Source organism: Bactrocera oleae, chromosome 6, assembly GCF_042242935.1.
Source record: "Bactrocera oleae isolate idBacOlea1 chromosome 6, idBacOlea1, whole genome shotgun sequence".
Lineage (NCBI taxonomy): Eukaryota > Metazoa > Arthropoda > Insecta > Diptera > Tephritidae > Bactrocera > Bactrocera oleae.
The window spans coordinates 5161234-5176663 of record NC_091540.1 but is presented as its reverse complement, the minus strand read 5'-3'; the positions used below and the strand labels follow the sequence as shown (position 1 = coordinate 5176663).

Below are 15430 nucleotides of genomic sequence, written 5' to 3'. Positions count from 1 at the left end.
CAGTATATGAGGTACTGTATAATAAATATGTTCTGCGCATATGCAAATATATAATCAAAGTGTCTGCATATAGCTTATCTCGAATAAGTAAATGACTGCCTACGTGAAGCATTAAATTAAAAGACAGGTTTTTATTACTTTGTTTGTTGTTGGTGTGAGGCTTCACATCCGTTATCAACATAATTATTTTTTTTCGGTTTCAATGCAATTTTATAAGAATATACATATAATTAATTTCGATCTATGCCTACACCAATTTCGTTAACATACAACCAAACTAACACTTAGAACATATAAGATGAGTATAATTTATTTTTAGCAAATAGCATATCACCGAAATGCAATCATTAAATTTTGACCCTAAGTAATGCAAACAATAGAAGTTCAAAGAAAATTTCGGTATAAAAGCTGTGGTCTATGCTTCTGAAATCAACAGTCTTTAGGCATTGGAGCTAAGTATCTAATCCGGAGCAGTTGTCGCAATGAAGTTAACTATCGTTCTTTTGGCCCTCGTTGGCCTAGTAGCCGCCGCTAGCATTTCTCCGACCAACAGGGTTACCACCGCCGATCATGTTTTCTTAGAGAAACAGAAGTTCCTCTTCGAAATCGTTTACCGCGTGGAGGATCCACTGATGTTCGAGGAGTACATCAAGATGGGTCACACTTTGGTCTACGACAAGGCACTTTACACCGTAAGTTTCAATTAATTGTTGTTACATGGAATATAATATACTAATATTATATATACACCTTGGGTTTCTAGCACTTTGATCAATATATGGAGATGTTCTACGAATCCTATAAAATGGGCGCACTCTTGCCCAGAGGTGAATTCTTTGGTGCACTCGTTAAGACTCACCACAAACAAGCTTACGGTCTATTCAACTTCTTCTACTACGCCAAGGATTGGGAAACGTTCCAAGCCAACGTCGCATGGGCTCGCATCCATGTCAACGAAGGCATGTTCGTCTATGCTTTGACTTTGGCTGTCATCCATCGCGATGATTTCAAGGGTCTGATGTTGCCATCCATCTACGAAATCTTCCCACAATATTTCCTCAACAGCAAATTGATTTATCAAGCTGAGAAATTCGACTACAACACCTGGAGCAAATACAGTCAATACGAAAAGGAATTGAACGATGTCTACCACAAGAACCACCAATATTACAACCAGGGCTATTTCTATGTCAATGATTTCAAAACATACCAATGGTGGAGACTTATGGGTTTGGATGAACAGTGGTACGCTGCCGAGAGTAGCTTCCCTCTTCGTGAAAACTCTTACGAATTTGTTTCTGACGATAAATATGTCTCATTCATGAAGAATATCAATATGTTCTGGCATCCCGTTGATTACACACGTGATATTGACTACTACAACGAACACTCTGTATTGTCATACTTCACTGAGGATTTGGGTTGGAACTCATATTGGTACTACTTGAACATGGATTATGCTTTCTTCTTGGATGGTAAAACTTTCGGTTTGAATAAGGATCGTCGTGGTGAGTTTTGGTTATACAATGTTGACCAAATCTTGAACCGTTACTATTTGGAACGTTTGTCTCATGGTTTCGGTGAAATTGACGATTTCTCCTGGGATCACGCTTACGAATATGGTTATGATTCCGAATTGATTTCCTATAACGGTGTTGGATTCAGCACTCGCAGCAACTACTTCGAACGTACATCTTATGGCAAATACGACATGTTGAACCAAATCCAAAGTGCCTTCAAGCGTATCTATGATATCATAGACTATGGTTACTACACCACCGCTGATGGACACAAGATCGATATGCGCAAACCCGAATCTATTGAACTCATCGGAAGTTACATGCAATCGAATATTGATACTTTCGATAGATTCTTCTTCAGCTATTGGAATATGTTGAGTCATATGTATCTCGCTGATGTGGACTACAACGATTTTGAGATATATCCAAATGTTTTCCTCAACTTCGAAACTATGATGCGTGATCCAATGTGGTACAGCTTCTACAAGAAAGTTGCCGATGTCTTCTACCGTTTCAATTATCATTTCACACCATACACACAAGAAGAACTGGTTGCTCAAGGAGTTCAAGTCAAGGATGTCAGCGTTAGTGAATTGGTCACATATTTCGATTTGGTTGATATTGATGTTACTAACTTGTTGAACGACAGAATGGTCTTCGATGATGGTAAATTCGTGTGGGACAAATCTTTGTACGCTCGTCAAATGCGTCTCAATCACAAACCATTCCACTACGATGTCACTGTGGAATCTGATAAGGCACAAAAGGTTGTCCTTCGCACCTTTTACGGACCTAAATTTGACGAATATGGACGTATTATCTCGCTAAAGGATAATCGCATGAACTTCATTGAATTGGATGAATTCGTCTATGAACTAACCGCTGGTGTAAATGTCATCAAACGTTCATCTGAAGACTTTTACTGGACTGTTAAGGATCGCACCACCTACACTGAATTGTATCACTATGTGATGGCTGCTTTCGATGGCAAATACGAATATCCTCTGGAAATTAGTGAACAACAGAGAGGATTCCCAGATCGTCTACTCTTACCTAAGGGTTGGGAGAGTGGTTTGCCAGTACAGTTCGTATTTTTCATCACACCATACGATGGCTCTGTCGAACACCCCGCGAACATTGATATTAACCAACTTTCTGGCATAGTGTCCGGACAACGTTACGTTGATAACAAACCATTCGGCTATCCATTCGATCGTCCAATCGATTTATCTCAATTCTTCGTGCCCAACATTTACTTCAAGGATGTGAGCATCTACCACAATGATACACTGAAGCAATACTACGAAAACTACAAGAACTACGGTCAATTCGACTACAACTTCTACAACGAATACTACACCAAATACTTCAATTAGAACGAGCGATCGATTGAGCGGATCTTGAACATAACCAGTATATAAAATTGGATATTTTTAAGGAAATAATGAAAATCTTGTCAATTAAATGCACTGTGATGTGGTTCTAGTACTTACTTAGTAATTGAACATCAAGTGTTAGTTTAGTTTCTTAGTGTTTTTCAAGCAACATGAAAATAAAAAAAATGCAACTTATTGCTAAAGCAATTCAAAACTTCTAGAAATTTTTAAGTTTTCGCTTCAGTTATGGTAGTTAAGGTTATGATAGCACCTTATGCAAATTTTGTTTCTTCGGTTTTGGCTCCTTTTTGGCGCACTATTCATTCAATATTTGTACAGTTTCGACGCCATATTCATAAATCGATATTTGGTAATGATGTGAGAATGAATATAGGGTCTTCAGCTACATTGTCAAGCATATCTCTTGCGACTACTACACGACGTCATTTTTGCAAAAGATTCAGGTCTTTTGGTACGAGTCTAGCGCTGACAAGCTTCATACCCAAAACATTAACCAAAATAGTTGAGTCGATGCATAAGTGGCGTTGAGATCCTCTGTTAGCTCTCTGATGCCAACACGACGATGTTCAAGTACTGTTTCTTTAACTTTTGAATCGTCATTAAAAGAGGTGGATGGACGACTCGCATGAGCCAAGTTTTCGGTGACTTCATGACTTTCACTGAACGCCTTGAGCCACTCAAATAGTTGTGTTCATGATAACTCTCATTCGTGATAGACTCTCCAAAAGACTTCTGCAATATTTTCAACCATTCCGTAATCATGATTTCATTGGAAACCCAAATTATCAAGCAAATTCGTTGTTGAGACAAACTTTTCGCAACAAACACTAGTTGACATATGTAGATCAAATTGCGCAGGAACATAAAAAGGTGGTAGCAGTTTAGGAAAAATATATATACAGTCCGAGTCAAATTTGATCAGATGGTAAATGCGAAAACTCAAACCTACAGACCAAAATAGTTGCTTAAGCGAGTGAAGGTATAGAACGACTAATCTCATTTTCTTTGTATGCGGCTAAAGAAAAAGATAAAGTGATCTACTTAACTTTTGGAATAAAATCGCTAGATGTAAAGCTTGGTTTAAATATGTTTCTTGGCACTTGAGAATTTTAGGAAAAGAGAAAGCACAGCTGTTAATTAACAGTTTACAGCAACATTTGAAAGACGCAACGATAAAGGAGCAGAGCTCGCTTGATTTTTTGAGTATTAAAAATAATAAGGTATCAATTGTTTTAAAATTGCAGGGATATATTTATATATATTTAAAATTTTTGAAAAATTATATTAAATATTTTTCGAGTTTCACGCGATCTCCGATGGTGCTAAAATTTCACTACTGCAGTGATTTCGGCCTACTCCGTGGATAAAACCTAAAAAAATTCTCTATCAGAAGATATTGTCCATAGAATCATCTACGCTCGAAAATATTAAAGATTGATAAATTGGCGGCGTTTTGAAAAAAAAAAAGTTGAATTTTACACAAAATTTTGTTCGTTTTTGGTTTGCTAAAATTCGAATTTTGATCAGATCAAAAAACGGGTAGCTCATTGTATAGAGAACTGTATACAGAGCATTCAGAAAAATTGGATACTGATTGGATCATTTGTCTACGAATAATCATTGCAGCAAATTCGAAAAATGCTGTTTCGAGGAGAACGCGTTAACTCAAAAACTATTTGAGATATCGCTTTAAAATTTGAGTATGGCTTTTTTGAAGCTATAGACTATCGAAATATGCAAAAAAAAAAACATATTTAATAAAAAAAATATTTTCAAAATTTCACAGCAGGCGTGTTCCTTAAAAAAGCATTGAACGTTGCGCTGACGTATTGTTGTTGTAATTTTATTTTTGACAGTGAAGCCTTCGCATTCGCAAATCGCTTGTATAACTTGAACAGTTATTTTCGATTTATTTTTGAATTATTTAATATGAAGTTATATAATATTTTTGAGGCAAATTTGGATTTTTAGATTTTCATATTTTCATATTTTTTGTCATATTGGTTGATTTTTATACAGTAGGGAAACAGGAGCCGCAAGTGCTAACCTAACCTCAAAAATTTAACTTGAATACGCGAAATATGAAAATAAATTGAAATAATAATAACACGCTTACCTTATGCTTTTTGTATGGTAGTAATAGTAGTAAAAATTGAAATGAGTGTGTGTATTTGAAAGGCTCCACACACGGCATATGATAATCTTAATGATGACCTTAATTCATAGATATTTACTTGCTTACTTAGAACACTTATACTGGCTTACTTGGAACACTTATGTATGTATGTATGTGTGTAGGTATGTATATATTTATTTGACTAACAATTTGATTGTGAAAAGAATTGCGTTATTGATTTCGCATTTTTAACACTCGCAGGACTTAAATGCAAGCTATTATTATTACTAAGTGCATGTGGCTTTTTCGCCACCGACACAGTGCGCACTTCCAACATGTTGAGTTGACGTTGCAGAGCTTTGGCAACATGAAAATCTTTATGCGCTTGCAGCTCACTTGTGGCTATGGACACGTGACACTCTTCACAAACCACTGCATCCTGCAGAGAGGCATCTAGAAGATCTATTAACACAACAGCAGGCGCTGACTCGACAACAACTGAAGTTGCATTTGCGGCAGTTGTTGTTGTACTAGCAATATTGGGTTTTAGAAATTTGGTTATGCTGTTGTTGGCGGCTTTTGTTGCTTGCACTGGTGACTTTTTGGATTTTTTGTTGTTAACCGCTGTAATTGCTGTGGACTTTTGAGCATTGAGTTTAGTTTTGACCGCCGTGCGATATTCGTCACGTATTTGTTGGCTAAGCTGCATGGCTAAGTGGTGGTCCTGATGCAATTGCATGGAACGTGCATCGCCTGGTATATTAGCTTGGCAAGTAGCACATTTTGTCATCTGTATGAATTCTGGACGCAATTCAGGCACCGCAAATTCAGCATAACTTGCTTCATAAGTTGGTGAAGGCGTACGCGTCACCGTTACTGGTAACTCATGTTTTAGTGATTTAGGAGTTGGCGATGTGTTGTCGAGCAAAACGGTATATTTACGTTTATTTGTTGTTGTATTAATATTGTTAGTGGTTTCTGTTGTCGCTAATGCATTGGTTACGGCCGCTGCCTCGTGAATTGGTTGTTCTGGTTCAAGCGATGAATCTGTTACAATGGTTGTTGTTGTTATAGTAACGGTTTCTATTATACTGTTGCTTTGGCAGGTTGCCTTATGGTTTGCGATGTTTGCGCGTTGATTCGTGTTTTCTTGTGCTACTTTTGTCATATTATTTGCTTGTATATCCGACTTTTTCAAGAACTTTGCGAAGAAACTTTTGGAAATATCAGCTTCTGGCTCTTCTACATTATTATTGATGCGCATATTGTTTTCAGCTGCAACAATAGTGGTAGTTGACGTGCATGTATTCTCCTTAGATTTCTGCTGCTTTAAAGCATTAAGAAAGAAGCTGCGTACTTCTGTTGGCTTTGAGTTATTTTCAGTAATACTTGTTAAATTTACAGCAGTTTGCTCTGCATCGCTTACTGTTGAATTTCTATCCACTTCACTTGTACTGTTGTTAGCTTTTGAAATAGTTGAGTTATTTGTTTTAGCGTCACGTTGCAAGAAATTTTGCATAAATGTTGGTTTTTTTGCAGCAGGCTCTACGTTAACTTTTATGTTCTTATCGGTGATTGCATTCGCTTGTGTCGACGCATGGTCCGCTTCGTTTTTCTTCTTAGTTGCCATATTGGCAAACATTTCCTGCAATTTATTTTGTCCACTTTGTATTGTTTCAAACTTGCCCACACTAATACCCAAAAATTTAATGGGATTGTTTAAAGCTAGCGTGCTGCCGGTTTTGAAAAACTGTTTCGTATGTGTCTGCAGCACTTCCAAGCTGCTTTTGGTTAATGTCTCCTGCTCGTAACCCTTAAGCGGCACTGAACGTGAGCTAGATATCTCTTCGCCATCGAATTCTTGCACAAAGCTGAGCACCATTTGCTTGGCACGCCGGTTATTCTCCAGCATATCTTTCTCCATGCGTTCGCAAATTTCGTTAGCCAACTCGCCCAGCCAATGACGCAGTGTATTTAGACCAGTTATATTATTGCGTCCGGGAAATTTCTTGCAACAACCGATACTTTTGGAATAAAAACGCGGCGTTACCGCTTCCAAATCAATGCCGCGGCAAATATTATATAACCAAGTGCTAGTAAACAGTTGAATATAATGAAATAATTAATATTTTTCTTACTATGCTACGCTTTGTAGAACTCACCCATTTTTCTCATCGAATTTCCGTTGCAACTCTTGCTCAGAAAATGGCAATAGCTCTGCTAGAAAGCGTATATTCAAACTTGTGCATATGTTTTCGCCAAATTTTCCACCTAATCCTTGTATTTTGGTAAGTGGTAATGTTTGGAATAACTGGGGTATCTGTGCCAACGGCAAGATGGTCTGCTTATTCGGCTTATTAATGCCGCAAGCCAATTTTGCGAGAATTTTATTGTGCGCAATTCCAGCGGAACATTCATAATCTGTTTCGGCTTTAACAGCAGCACGCACTTCACTTGCCACCGCTGCGCCTATGAGCAAGCGAATATCACTTTGACGTACAATCGCCATATCGGCATCATCATGTGCTTGTGAATAGCAACCATAATCGGCATCTAAATCATCCGCATTAGGCTCATTAAAACGTTTTGTGATTACATTTAAATAATCACCAATGCCAGCATAGCCAACAGCATAGGTATTTATAAGCGCTTGCGGTTGGAGCATAAATGAACCCTTCGAAAAATGGCGAAAAAGTACATTATTCATTCAGTAACGATTAAAATTATTTGCATAATTAAGTATATTTACCGCATTCATGTCACCTAAGCGTTTATTAACCTCTTCCGTTATATCTAAGTAAGCCTCATCGACCGAAGCGCGCCCCAACAATGGTGTAAAACGTTGTAGCACATTCGCCACTTCTTTGCCTGCCTCACGATACTTGCCCAAATCGGCTTTTTCCCGTATATTTGGTACTTTAACCAATTGTATTTCCGGGCAACGTTCCTTCGCCTCATCACCGCGCATATGGCGCGTTACACCTTTGGCACGCGCAGCGTAGTTAACAGCAATTATGCTTGATATAAATATAAAATAAAATAAAATTATATTTGATAAATTATTTATATGGGATATTGTTGTAGCTTACCCGCCACCACGCCATGCATTATACTGCACTACGGCCAGCGGCTGTCCTTTAAGCTGCGGATTAAGTTTCTCCTCCACTTGACAAAAGAAACAATCCATGTCCACTAGCACAACTACACGATTATACTTTTGCTGCATCGGCACACAACTGCGTGTAGACATTTTTGCAACGGCATAAATATATTTTTTCAAACAAATTTATATTTTGCACACTAAAAATTAAGGCACGAAATTTCATCACAAACAAATTAGTTGAGATTGCGCGCCAAACCTGTTATTTACAAACGTCAGCTGATATAAATCAAGTACAGTAAGCTCCATATTAATGTTACCATTTCATTGTGCTAAATTGTAGTTTTTTTTTAAATATAGTTTTTTGAGCATTTTTTGACAGTAAATATCTTTTATTTATTGTAGAAATTTATAATGTTGCAATTTGACTCTTTGCACCATAATGTATTTCAATAAAATCCATAATTCACTTGCTGAGAACTTGAGTTGCCAACCATGACATTTGTGCATGCGAACAGTGAAGTCGTATGTATGGAGACATTATTGCTATTCCTAGGTTATGTTGGATATATTAAAATATATTTATATTAATACTATAATGCTATATTTATATATATCTTATAATATTTTTTACTTACCAATCTTCACAGGGCAAAATCCTCGTAATACAGCAATTGGCCGGGTAAAATTCAGCTCAATTCCGATAACATGGAACGGTCTGCTATGGTTATTGGATTATTTACTTACCGATCCAAACAGGATTTGATTTGGATTTAGATTTTAAAACCTTCTTTAAACTTACCTTAGAAAGTACACCAGTGTCCAAATGGATTTAGCCAAGCCAAATATCGGACTATTATAGCATATTACTGCCATACACACAGACCCATAAAAATCCAGTCCTTGTGGGAGAAACTGTTCTATTTTACAAGATATCTTCCCGAAATTCAGTATATATTATTGTAAGGCAATGTTACAATCTCTGAACCATTTTTTTAAATCGGAAATCTATAGCATATAGCTGTCTTACCAACTGAACGATCCAAATTAAGTTCCTGTAGGAAAAACTTTTTTATTTGACGAGATATGTTCACGAAATTTAGCATTGATTATTCTCCAAAACAATGCTATAATCTGCGTACAAATTGTTGACATCGGACAACTATAACTAATATGTAACTACCATTTGAACTGACTAACAAACGCATAGGATCACAAATCTGTGGAACAACTAATAAATTACCGTTCAGTTGGTATTGCCATCACCCATTATTCTAAATATTTACAGTTACAGAGTGAAGCTCAGCGCATTTAACCTAAAAGGTAAACATTTTCTATATAAATTAAATACAAAATATTTAAAACATATGAAATAACTCATTGATCACGATCAACAATGTTTTGTCCAATTATTTATTAATATATTCGTTAATTTCGTCACAGTAGAACGCGATTTCAAGTTACAGCTTTTACCAACGTTCTTTACGGTTTTATGATCATTACTATATTATAATAAATTCTTAATTTAGCTGTCAACATTTGATTTCCAGCAAAGAACAATGTTTTCATTAAGTTTACAAACACATGCGTGCATACATACACATGGACATGTGGTGCATGCTTACACAAATACGCACACGTACATACAATATATATATTTATATTACTTGTATTTTTAATGCATTAATTCATTGAGAAATGCAGTTTAACTAAAATTAAAATAAAGTTACGATTAAAAAATATATATTTTTTCGAAAGGAAAATTTATACGGTTTAACAACAAATTTTATATTAAAATTAGCTGGTAATAAGCTGACTACTCCGATATAATTATGTATATTTTTGGTTCTCAACGCTTGCGTTTTTATAGTTTTTATTTAGCTGCTTTTTAGTTTTTTAATTATTTTTATTTTTTTTTTTGCTTTTATAGTTTTTTAATTATTAATATTATTACTAGTTTTTTACATGTATTTAGGTGCTTACTACTATGAGTGAGAGCTGTCAGCTTCAGGTTCGATTTTATATTTTTATATTCAAGACAACAAATAAAGTTAATTAATGCGAGCTTAAGTGTACTGTACCCAATGCAGTTGCAAATTAGAAAATTCACTTAACGGTCTCAAAATATATATCATATTAGCACAACAATTTGTAGTGCTTTTTAAAGCATTAGTAAAAGATTTAAAGATATTTTCGTGTTTGAACTGCTAATGGATACTGGTGCTAGGCTTACATAATTATTAAATGAAAAAAATTTCTTATTTTTTATTTTTATTTGCAATTAGAAGGCAGCTAAAATTTTTATACCGTTATTTTCATACAACTTTTTAAAAACGAGTTCAATCTTTCAATCTTTTTTTTTTCACGCAACTTTTTAACTTTCGTTACATTGCATTTTTATTCGTTTACAAAAAAAATTGGTTTGCATGTCCCGTGCACCGCACAAGCAATTGCTTTATTTTTTTAGTTTACTTGTTTCAGCAATGTGTTACAGCGCACGGGACAAATAGCTGTTCCAAACAGCTTTGTGGAAATGTTTGTTTATCAATTTTACAAAGTGAAATTTGGCTAAGCGCAACATGACGACCTCTCGCACAATTTCACAATCCACATTTTCATCACAGGCAAGCGGCAAACAATGAATTTCATTTGTTCTAATGTAAATGGAATTCATGCGCAATAGTTTTTTTTTTGTTTTTGTGTTTAATTTATATATATATAATTTTTGTTATAATTAGTTTTAATTAGGTTATTCGATTTTTTGTTTATGTTTGTAGTTTTCAATATATATACTCTGCTTATGAATTTAATTTAAGCTTAAAAGCCTTAAAATGTACCGTAGCAACGCGCAAAATGTTTAAGGCGTGGCCACGGCTTTAATGACACTCCTCTGTATGCAATCAAACAACGGAATCTTTGCGTATCCTAGAAGGGCAATAATAAATTATGTTAATTTTTGCACAATTTCAAGCAAATATATATGCACACAAAAAATTACCACATATAGTTTTCAGTCTGTGGTGCTCTCATCACACCAACGCCACCACCTAAACGACGGTAATTCATACAACCACATAAACGCCATTGATTGGTTTCTGGATCGTAAACTTCAATTGTTTTTAAGTAGGCCGAGCCATCAAAGCCGCCAACGGCATACAGCTGCCCATTCACTACGGCCAAGCCAACCTGATAAAAGCAAATATATTAAATTTATATATGTATTTACATATTTATAACCTAAATAGGGTATATTAAATCACGACAGTCGGGAGCCATATAAAGTTATATCCATATTTTTATACGCGAACTAGTCCCTCAGTTTTTTAGATAATAAGCTGGAATTTCGCACCTGTCTTTCTCTTCCCAAGCAGCTACTCATTTGTTGGAGCCGCCAATATCGGTTTACTATAGCATATAGCTGCCATACAAACTGACCAATCAATATAAAGTCTTGTATGAAAAACTTTTCAAATTGACGAGATATCTTCACGAAATTTCGCACAGATTATTGTTTAAGGCAACACTACAATCTCCGAAGATATTATATAGATCGCACCACTACAGTATATAGCGGTCATACAAACTGATCGCTTCAATTTTAAGTGTTTGTATGGAAAACTGTTTTATTTGACGAGATATCTGCACGAAATTTGGCATGGATTATTGTCTAAGGCAACGGCACAATCTCAAAAGAAATTTGTCGGATCAAACTACTATAGCTATCATTCATACAATTGTTGCTATAAGAAATGCATCTGTGAAGGGTATTGTAGCTTCGATGTAGATTAAGTTTAGGGAGTTTCTTGTTATAAATTGTCTTAGTTGTTGTTGTTGTATCATGTAATTAAGTTTGGGGAAATAACTAAGACCAATTGGCTTCTAAATCATTTAGCGGTAGGCCTAGGAAACGTGCTGTTCCGACGGGTTTGACCATAGGAAGAAGGGTGTTAGATGCGTGAGGTTCGTTGAGCATGTAAAGAGGTGGTTAGTGTCATGCGAAGACTCGTTGCATGCTGGACATATATTTGGTATGTCGTGGTCGATTCTGGATAAATAGGAGTTTAATCTGCTACAGTACCCTGAACGAAGTTGCGTAAGGGTTACTCTAGATTCTCGTGGCAACTCGAGCTCTTCGTATGTAACGGGCTGCTTCGATGGGGCCGGACCAAAGGGAGTGGGTTTTGTTAAGTAAGTAGGTTTAACGGGGCATGCAAAGAGGTGGTTAGTGTCATGCGGCAACTCTTGTCACGCATTACATAACTTTACTGAATCGGGGTCTATTCTGGATAAGTAAGAATTTATTCTGCTACAGTATTCAGAACGAAGTTGCGTTAAGATCACTCTAGTTTCACGCGGCAGCTCGAACTCTACGATGGTCATATCCAAGGGCATACTATTTTGTCGCGACATATATTGTTTTAGTTAGATAACTGCACTTACACCGCTGCGACGCGAAGTCATTGCCACGATGGGGCTCCAGGTATTTGTATGCGGGTTATAACGTTCAGCTGATGATAATTCCATGCAATCATCACGTCCACCGACAGCGTATATGTAGTTATTGAAGACTGCGCAGCCTAAATGCTTGCGACGTGTGGACATTGGATTAACAGCGCACCACTTATTTTGTCTAAATAAAAAAAAAATATATAAAAAATTTATTATATGAGTAATATTTTGTATACTGAATTGTTTATGACTCACCTTGGATCATAGCGCTCGACCGTGTTTAATGGACATTGACCGTCAGAGCCGCCAATGGCGTAGAGATAACCACCCAAAACGGCTACGGCTACTCCTAAACGACGGGTTGTCATTGGTGCGACCTTGTATTGCAAAAATAAATAAATTAATATATATACATATAAATTTAAAGCATTACACACGCACCTTTGACCATTTGTTTTCCTTAGGATCGTAGCGCTCAACATGATTCAGACACTGTACGCCATCCTGCCCGCCAACAGCATACAGAAATCCGTCCAAGACGGCCACGCCAACACTAGTGCGACAGGAGGTGGTTGGCGCGACATCACAAGACCATTGATTTGTTTGCGGATCATAACGTTCGATGCTATTCAAATAGCTTTGTCCATCATGACCGCCAACGGCATAGAGTAGATCATTGAGTACAGCAACACCGACGCCACAACGACGTTTACTCATCGGTGCAACCATTTTCCAATCATTCGTTTGCGGATCAAAACGTTCGACGGAGGCAATGGCGTCACCTGAACACCAGCCACCGACAGCAAACAATACTTCACCACGACGTGTTGGTTTACGTGGACGTGTGCGTGGACCTTGCATTAGTGGACGTTCTTGTGGTAACAGCAAATAGTTCTTAGCTTCATCAACGAGATCACGACATGCTTCATCGGAACGCACTAACAAATCAGAGCCAACAGTACCAACGAGGAATTTCGGTGACAATAGCGGTAAACGTACATGTTGCAAAACCTGAACATAATTTTTATCAATAATTAATTTGCATTAAATAAAAAAGTATACAATAAGAGTTAACCTGTGCCAAATGTTGTCGACGATCGGCCACATTGTATTTCAGCCAAGACATAACAGCATTGAAAACCTGCTCTTCAGAGCGCACATTCAACTCATCGCTGCATATAATATCCACAAGTTGTCCGACGGGTAGCAATAGAAACTCCTCACTTTCCATAACATCTTGGAAGTTGTGTTGTGTAAATTTGTCGGCAATGCGTAACAATTCTCGACACGAGTGTGTATCGGCAAAAGCGCGTATGCCCAAACAATTTGTCGGATCTAATTGTCGCTTTAGAAATTCGCAGCAAATATCCTGTATTTCGACCAACTGCAGTAGGCATGCTGCTGGTAGCAAAGTCTGCACATTGGACTCCTCGACAATGATGTGTGCAGTGTAGCAAAAGTCGATAAGTAACTCCATGGCATTTTCATCTATATCTCGTATGGTTACTTCTGTTTGACGTGATTCTTCCAATTCACCAGTGAACATGGCGCGAAAATATGGACTGCAGGCGGAAAGTATAACGCGATGTGCGAATATTTTACGACCACCAACATTGAGTACAACATCACAAAGTTCCCGATGGCGTCGCAGCATGTTCAACTCCGATAATGTAACCTTGGGGTGTTTCTCCGAGGTGTGCGATAGACGTGCCGGAGACGGTGGACGATCGATGGCACCAGTTGAAGTGCCAGCGCTGCCAGCCGCTCCTGCCAGCATTGGATCGCCCATCCTGTTCGCCGCTAAACGCAGCGGGGCAGAAGCCCAACCCCACACCGCGTCTATCTGTAAACGATATTGAATTACAAATTATTCATTACTTATAAACTTATGTGTATTAAAAAAATTGCTAACATATTACTACTCACGAGAATTTATGCAAAAGCCCATTTTATTTTTATATGACACCAGCAACATTTAAAACATTTTTATACGTCTCAACTTCAAAAATATCACAAAAACACGTTGGTGTGAAGAACTAAAACAAAGAAATCTATTTTCGCCCACCAATTCAATTTCAATGTTTATGCCCACAACAGCTGTCACGGCTTCGCCCTACCACACACCAGACCATAAATCAACAATTGAAGTATCTATGCCATTACCATAGTTTGACGAAAACTTTTGCCTACTTTTTCTGAGCTAATTAACAATTGCTACCTAACTGAAATGCATATGTATAACATTTGTTGTATTTACTTACCTTAGCGTTTTTGTCTACGGCAAGCCCAAAACACCACGACCAACTCCAAGTGGCAATTCTCGAAAAGGCAATTTTCGCTGTTATCTCAGTATCTCTGTTGCATTGAAAATTCTAATATGTAAAATTTTAGAAACGCGACATATATAAAATATACGCCGACTTTTAGTTTTTCGCACACTACTTTTGCCCTCGGTCAAATAATCGACCGACCTTCCTTCCAAAATGCTCGTCTGCGTGATTGCTGCCGCCCTAAGCTGGTGCCACACCGTTCTGCTGCTGCTGCTGCTATTTTTGTTTCGTTTTGTCTTGACTTTCGTACGTTTTTGCAAGGCAAAATTTTCCAAACGTCACTATAGCATACTAACTTGCGAAAAAATTCGCTTAATAATGTATTTTCATTATAATTGAATTCATCTTTACGTTGATTATATAAAAATGTTAGTTTTCTCACTTATTTTCACAATAAATTGCGAAAATCTTAACTTTTTCTCGATTCACCTCACTGCACAACACCAACACACATCCGACTTGTAATGCTGCCAACTGCGGATATGTTTGACCAAAAATATGTTTTGAAAACAATTATT

The 15430-nt window shown here is 37.0% G+C and overlaps 3 protein-coding genes across 3 annotated transcripts; 1 reads left to right on the top strand and 2 right to left on the bottom strand.

Annotated features, from left to right (window-relative positions):
- Window positions 1-423: 423 nt before the first annotated feature.
- On the top strand, window positions 424-3110 carry LOC106619961 (larval serum protein 1 beta chain-like). Its single transcript, XM_014238318.3, has 2 exons — window positions 424-692; window positions 764-3110. The coding sequence occupies exons 1-2, from the start codon at window positions 483-485 to the stop codon at window positions 2894-2896; spliced, it is 2343 nt and encodes a 780-aa protein (XP_014093793.3). The 5' UTR covers window positions 424-482; the 3' UTR covers window positions 2897-3110.
- A 1924-nt stretch (window positions 3111-5034) lies between these two features.
- Window positions 5035-8404, bottom strand: PolH (DNA polymerase eta). The gene is made up of 4 exons (XM_036358139.2): window positions 8123-8404; window positions 7783-8050; window positions 7196-7707; window positions 5035-7126 (listed from the first exon to the last, which is right to left on the bottom strand). Exons 1-4 carry the CDS (start codon window positions 8281-8283, stop codon window positions 5236-5238), a joined length of 2832 nt encoding a protein of 943 aa, XP_036214032.2. The 5' UTR covers window positions 8284-8404; the 3' UTR covers window positions 5035-5235.
- Window positions 8405-9490: 1086 nt separating this feature from the next.
- dbo (Kelch-like protein diablo) lies at window positions 9491-15393 on the bottom strand. Its single transcript, XM_014238341.3, has 7 exons — window positions 14844-15393; window positions 13658-14425; window positions 13024-13593; window positions 12838-12959; window positions 12574-12763; window positions 11132-11319; window positions 9491-11058 (listed from the first exon to the last, which is right to left on the bottom strand). Exons 2-7 carry the CDS (start codon window positions 14369-14371, stop codon window positions 11034-11036), a joined length of 1809 nt encoding a protein of 602 aa, XP_014093816.1. The 5' UTR covers window positions 14372-14425; window positions 14844-15393; the 3' UTR covers window positions 9491-11033.
- Window positions 15394-15430: the final 37 nt, after the last annotated feature.

Coding starts and splice junctions, on each gene's coding strand:
- LOC106619961 (XM_014238318.3), top strand. CDS start 483: ATGAAGTTAACTATCGTTCTTTTGGCCCTCGTTGGCCTAGTAGCCGCC. Junction 693..763: donor ACGACAAGGCACTTTACACC/GTAAGTTTCAAT, acceptor TTGGGTTTCTAG/CACTTTGATCAATATATGGA.
- dbo (XM_014238341.3), bottom strand. CDS start 14,371: ATGGGCGATCCAATGCTGGCAGGAGCGGCTGGCAGCGCTGGCACTTCA. Junction 11,320..12,573: donor TGACTTCGCGTCGCAGCGGT/GTAAGTGCAGTT, acceptor TGCTTTTATCAG/GTTGGCTTGGCCGTAGTGAA. Junction 11,059..11,131: donor CAGACTGAAAACTATATGTG/GTAATTTTTTGT, acceptor TTGCCCTTCTAG/GATACGCAAAGATTCCGTTG.
- PolH (XM_036358139.2), bottom strand. CDS start 8,283: ATGTCTACACGCAGTTGTGTGCCGATGCAGCAAAAGTATAATCGTGTA. Junction 8,051..8,122: donor AATGCATGGCGTGGTGGCGG/GTAAGCTACAAC, acceptor ATTTATATCAAG/CATAATTGCTGTTAACTACG. Junction 7,708..7,782: donor GCTTAGGTGACATGAATGCG/GTAAATATACTT, acceptor CATTTTTCGAAG/GGTTCATTTATGCTCCAACC.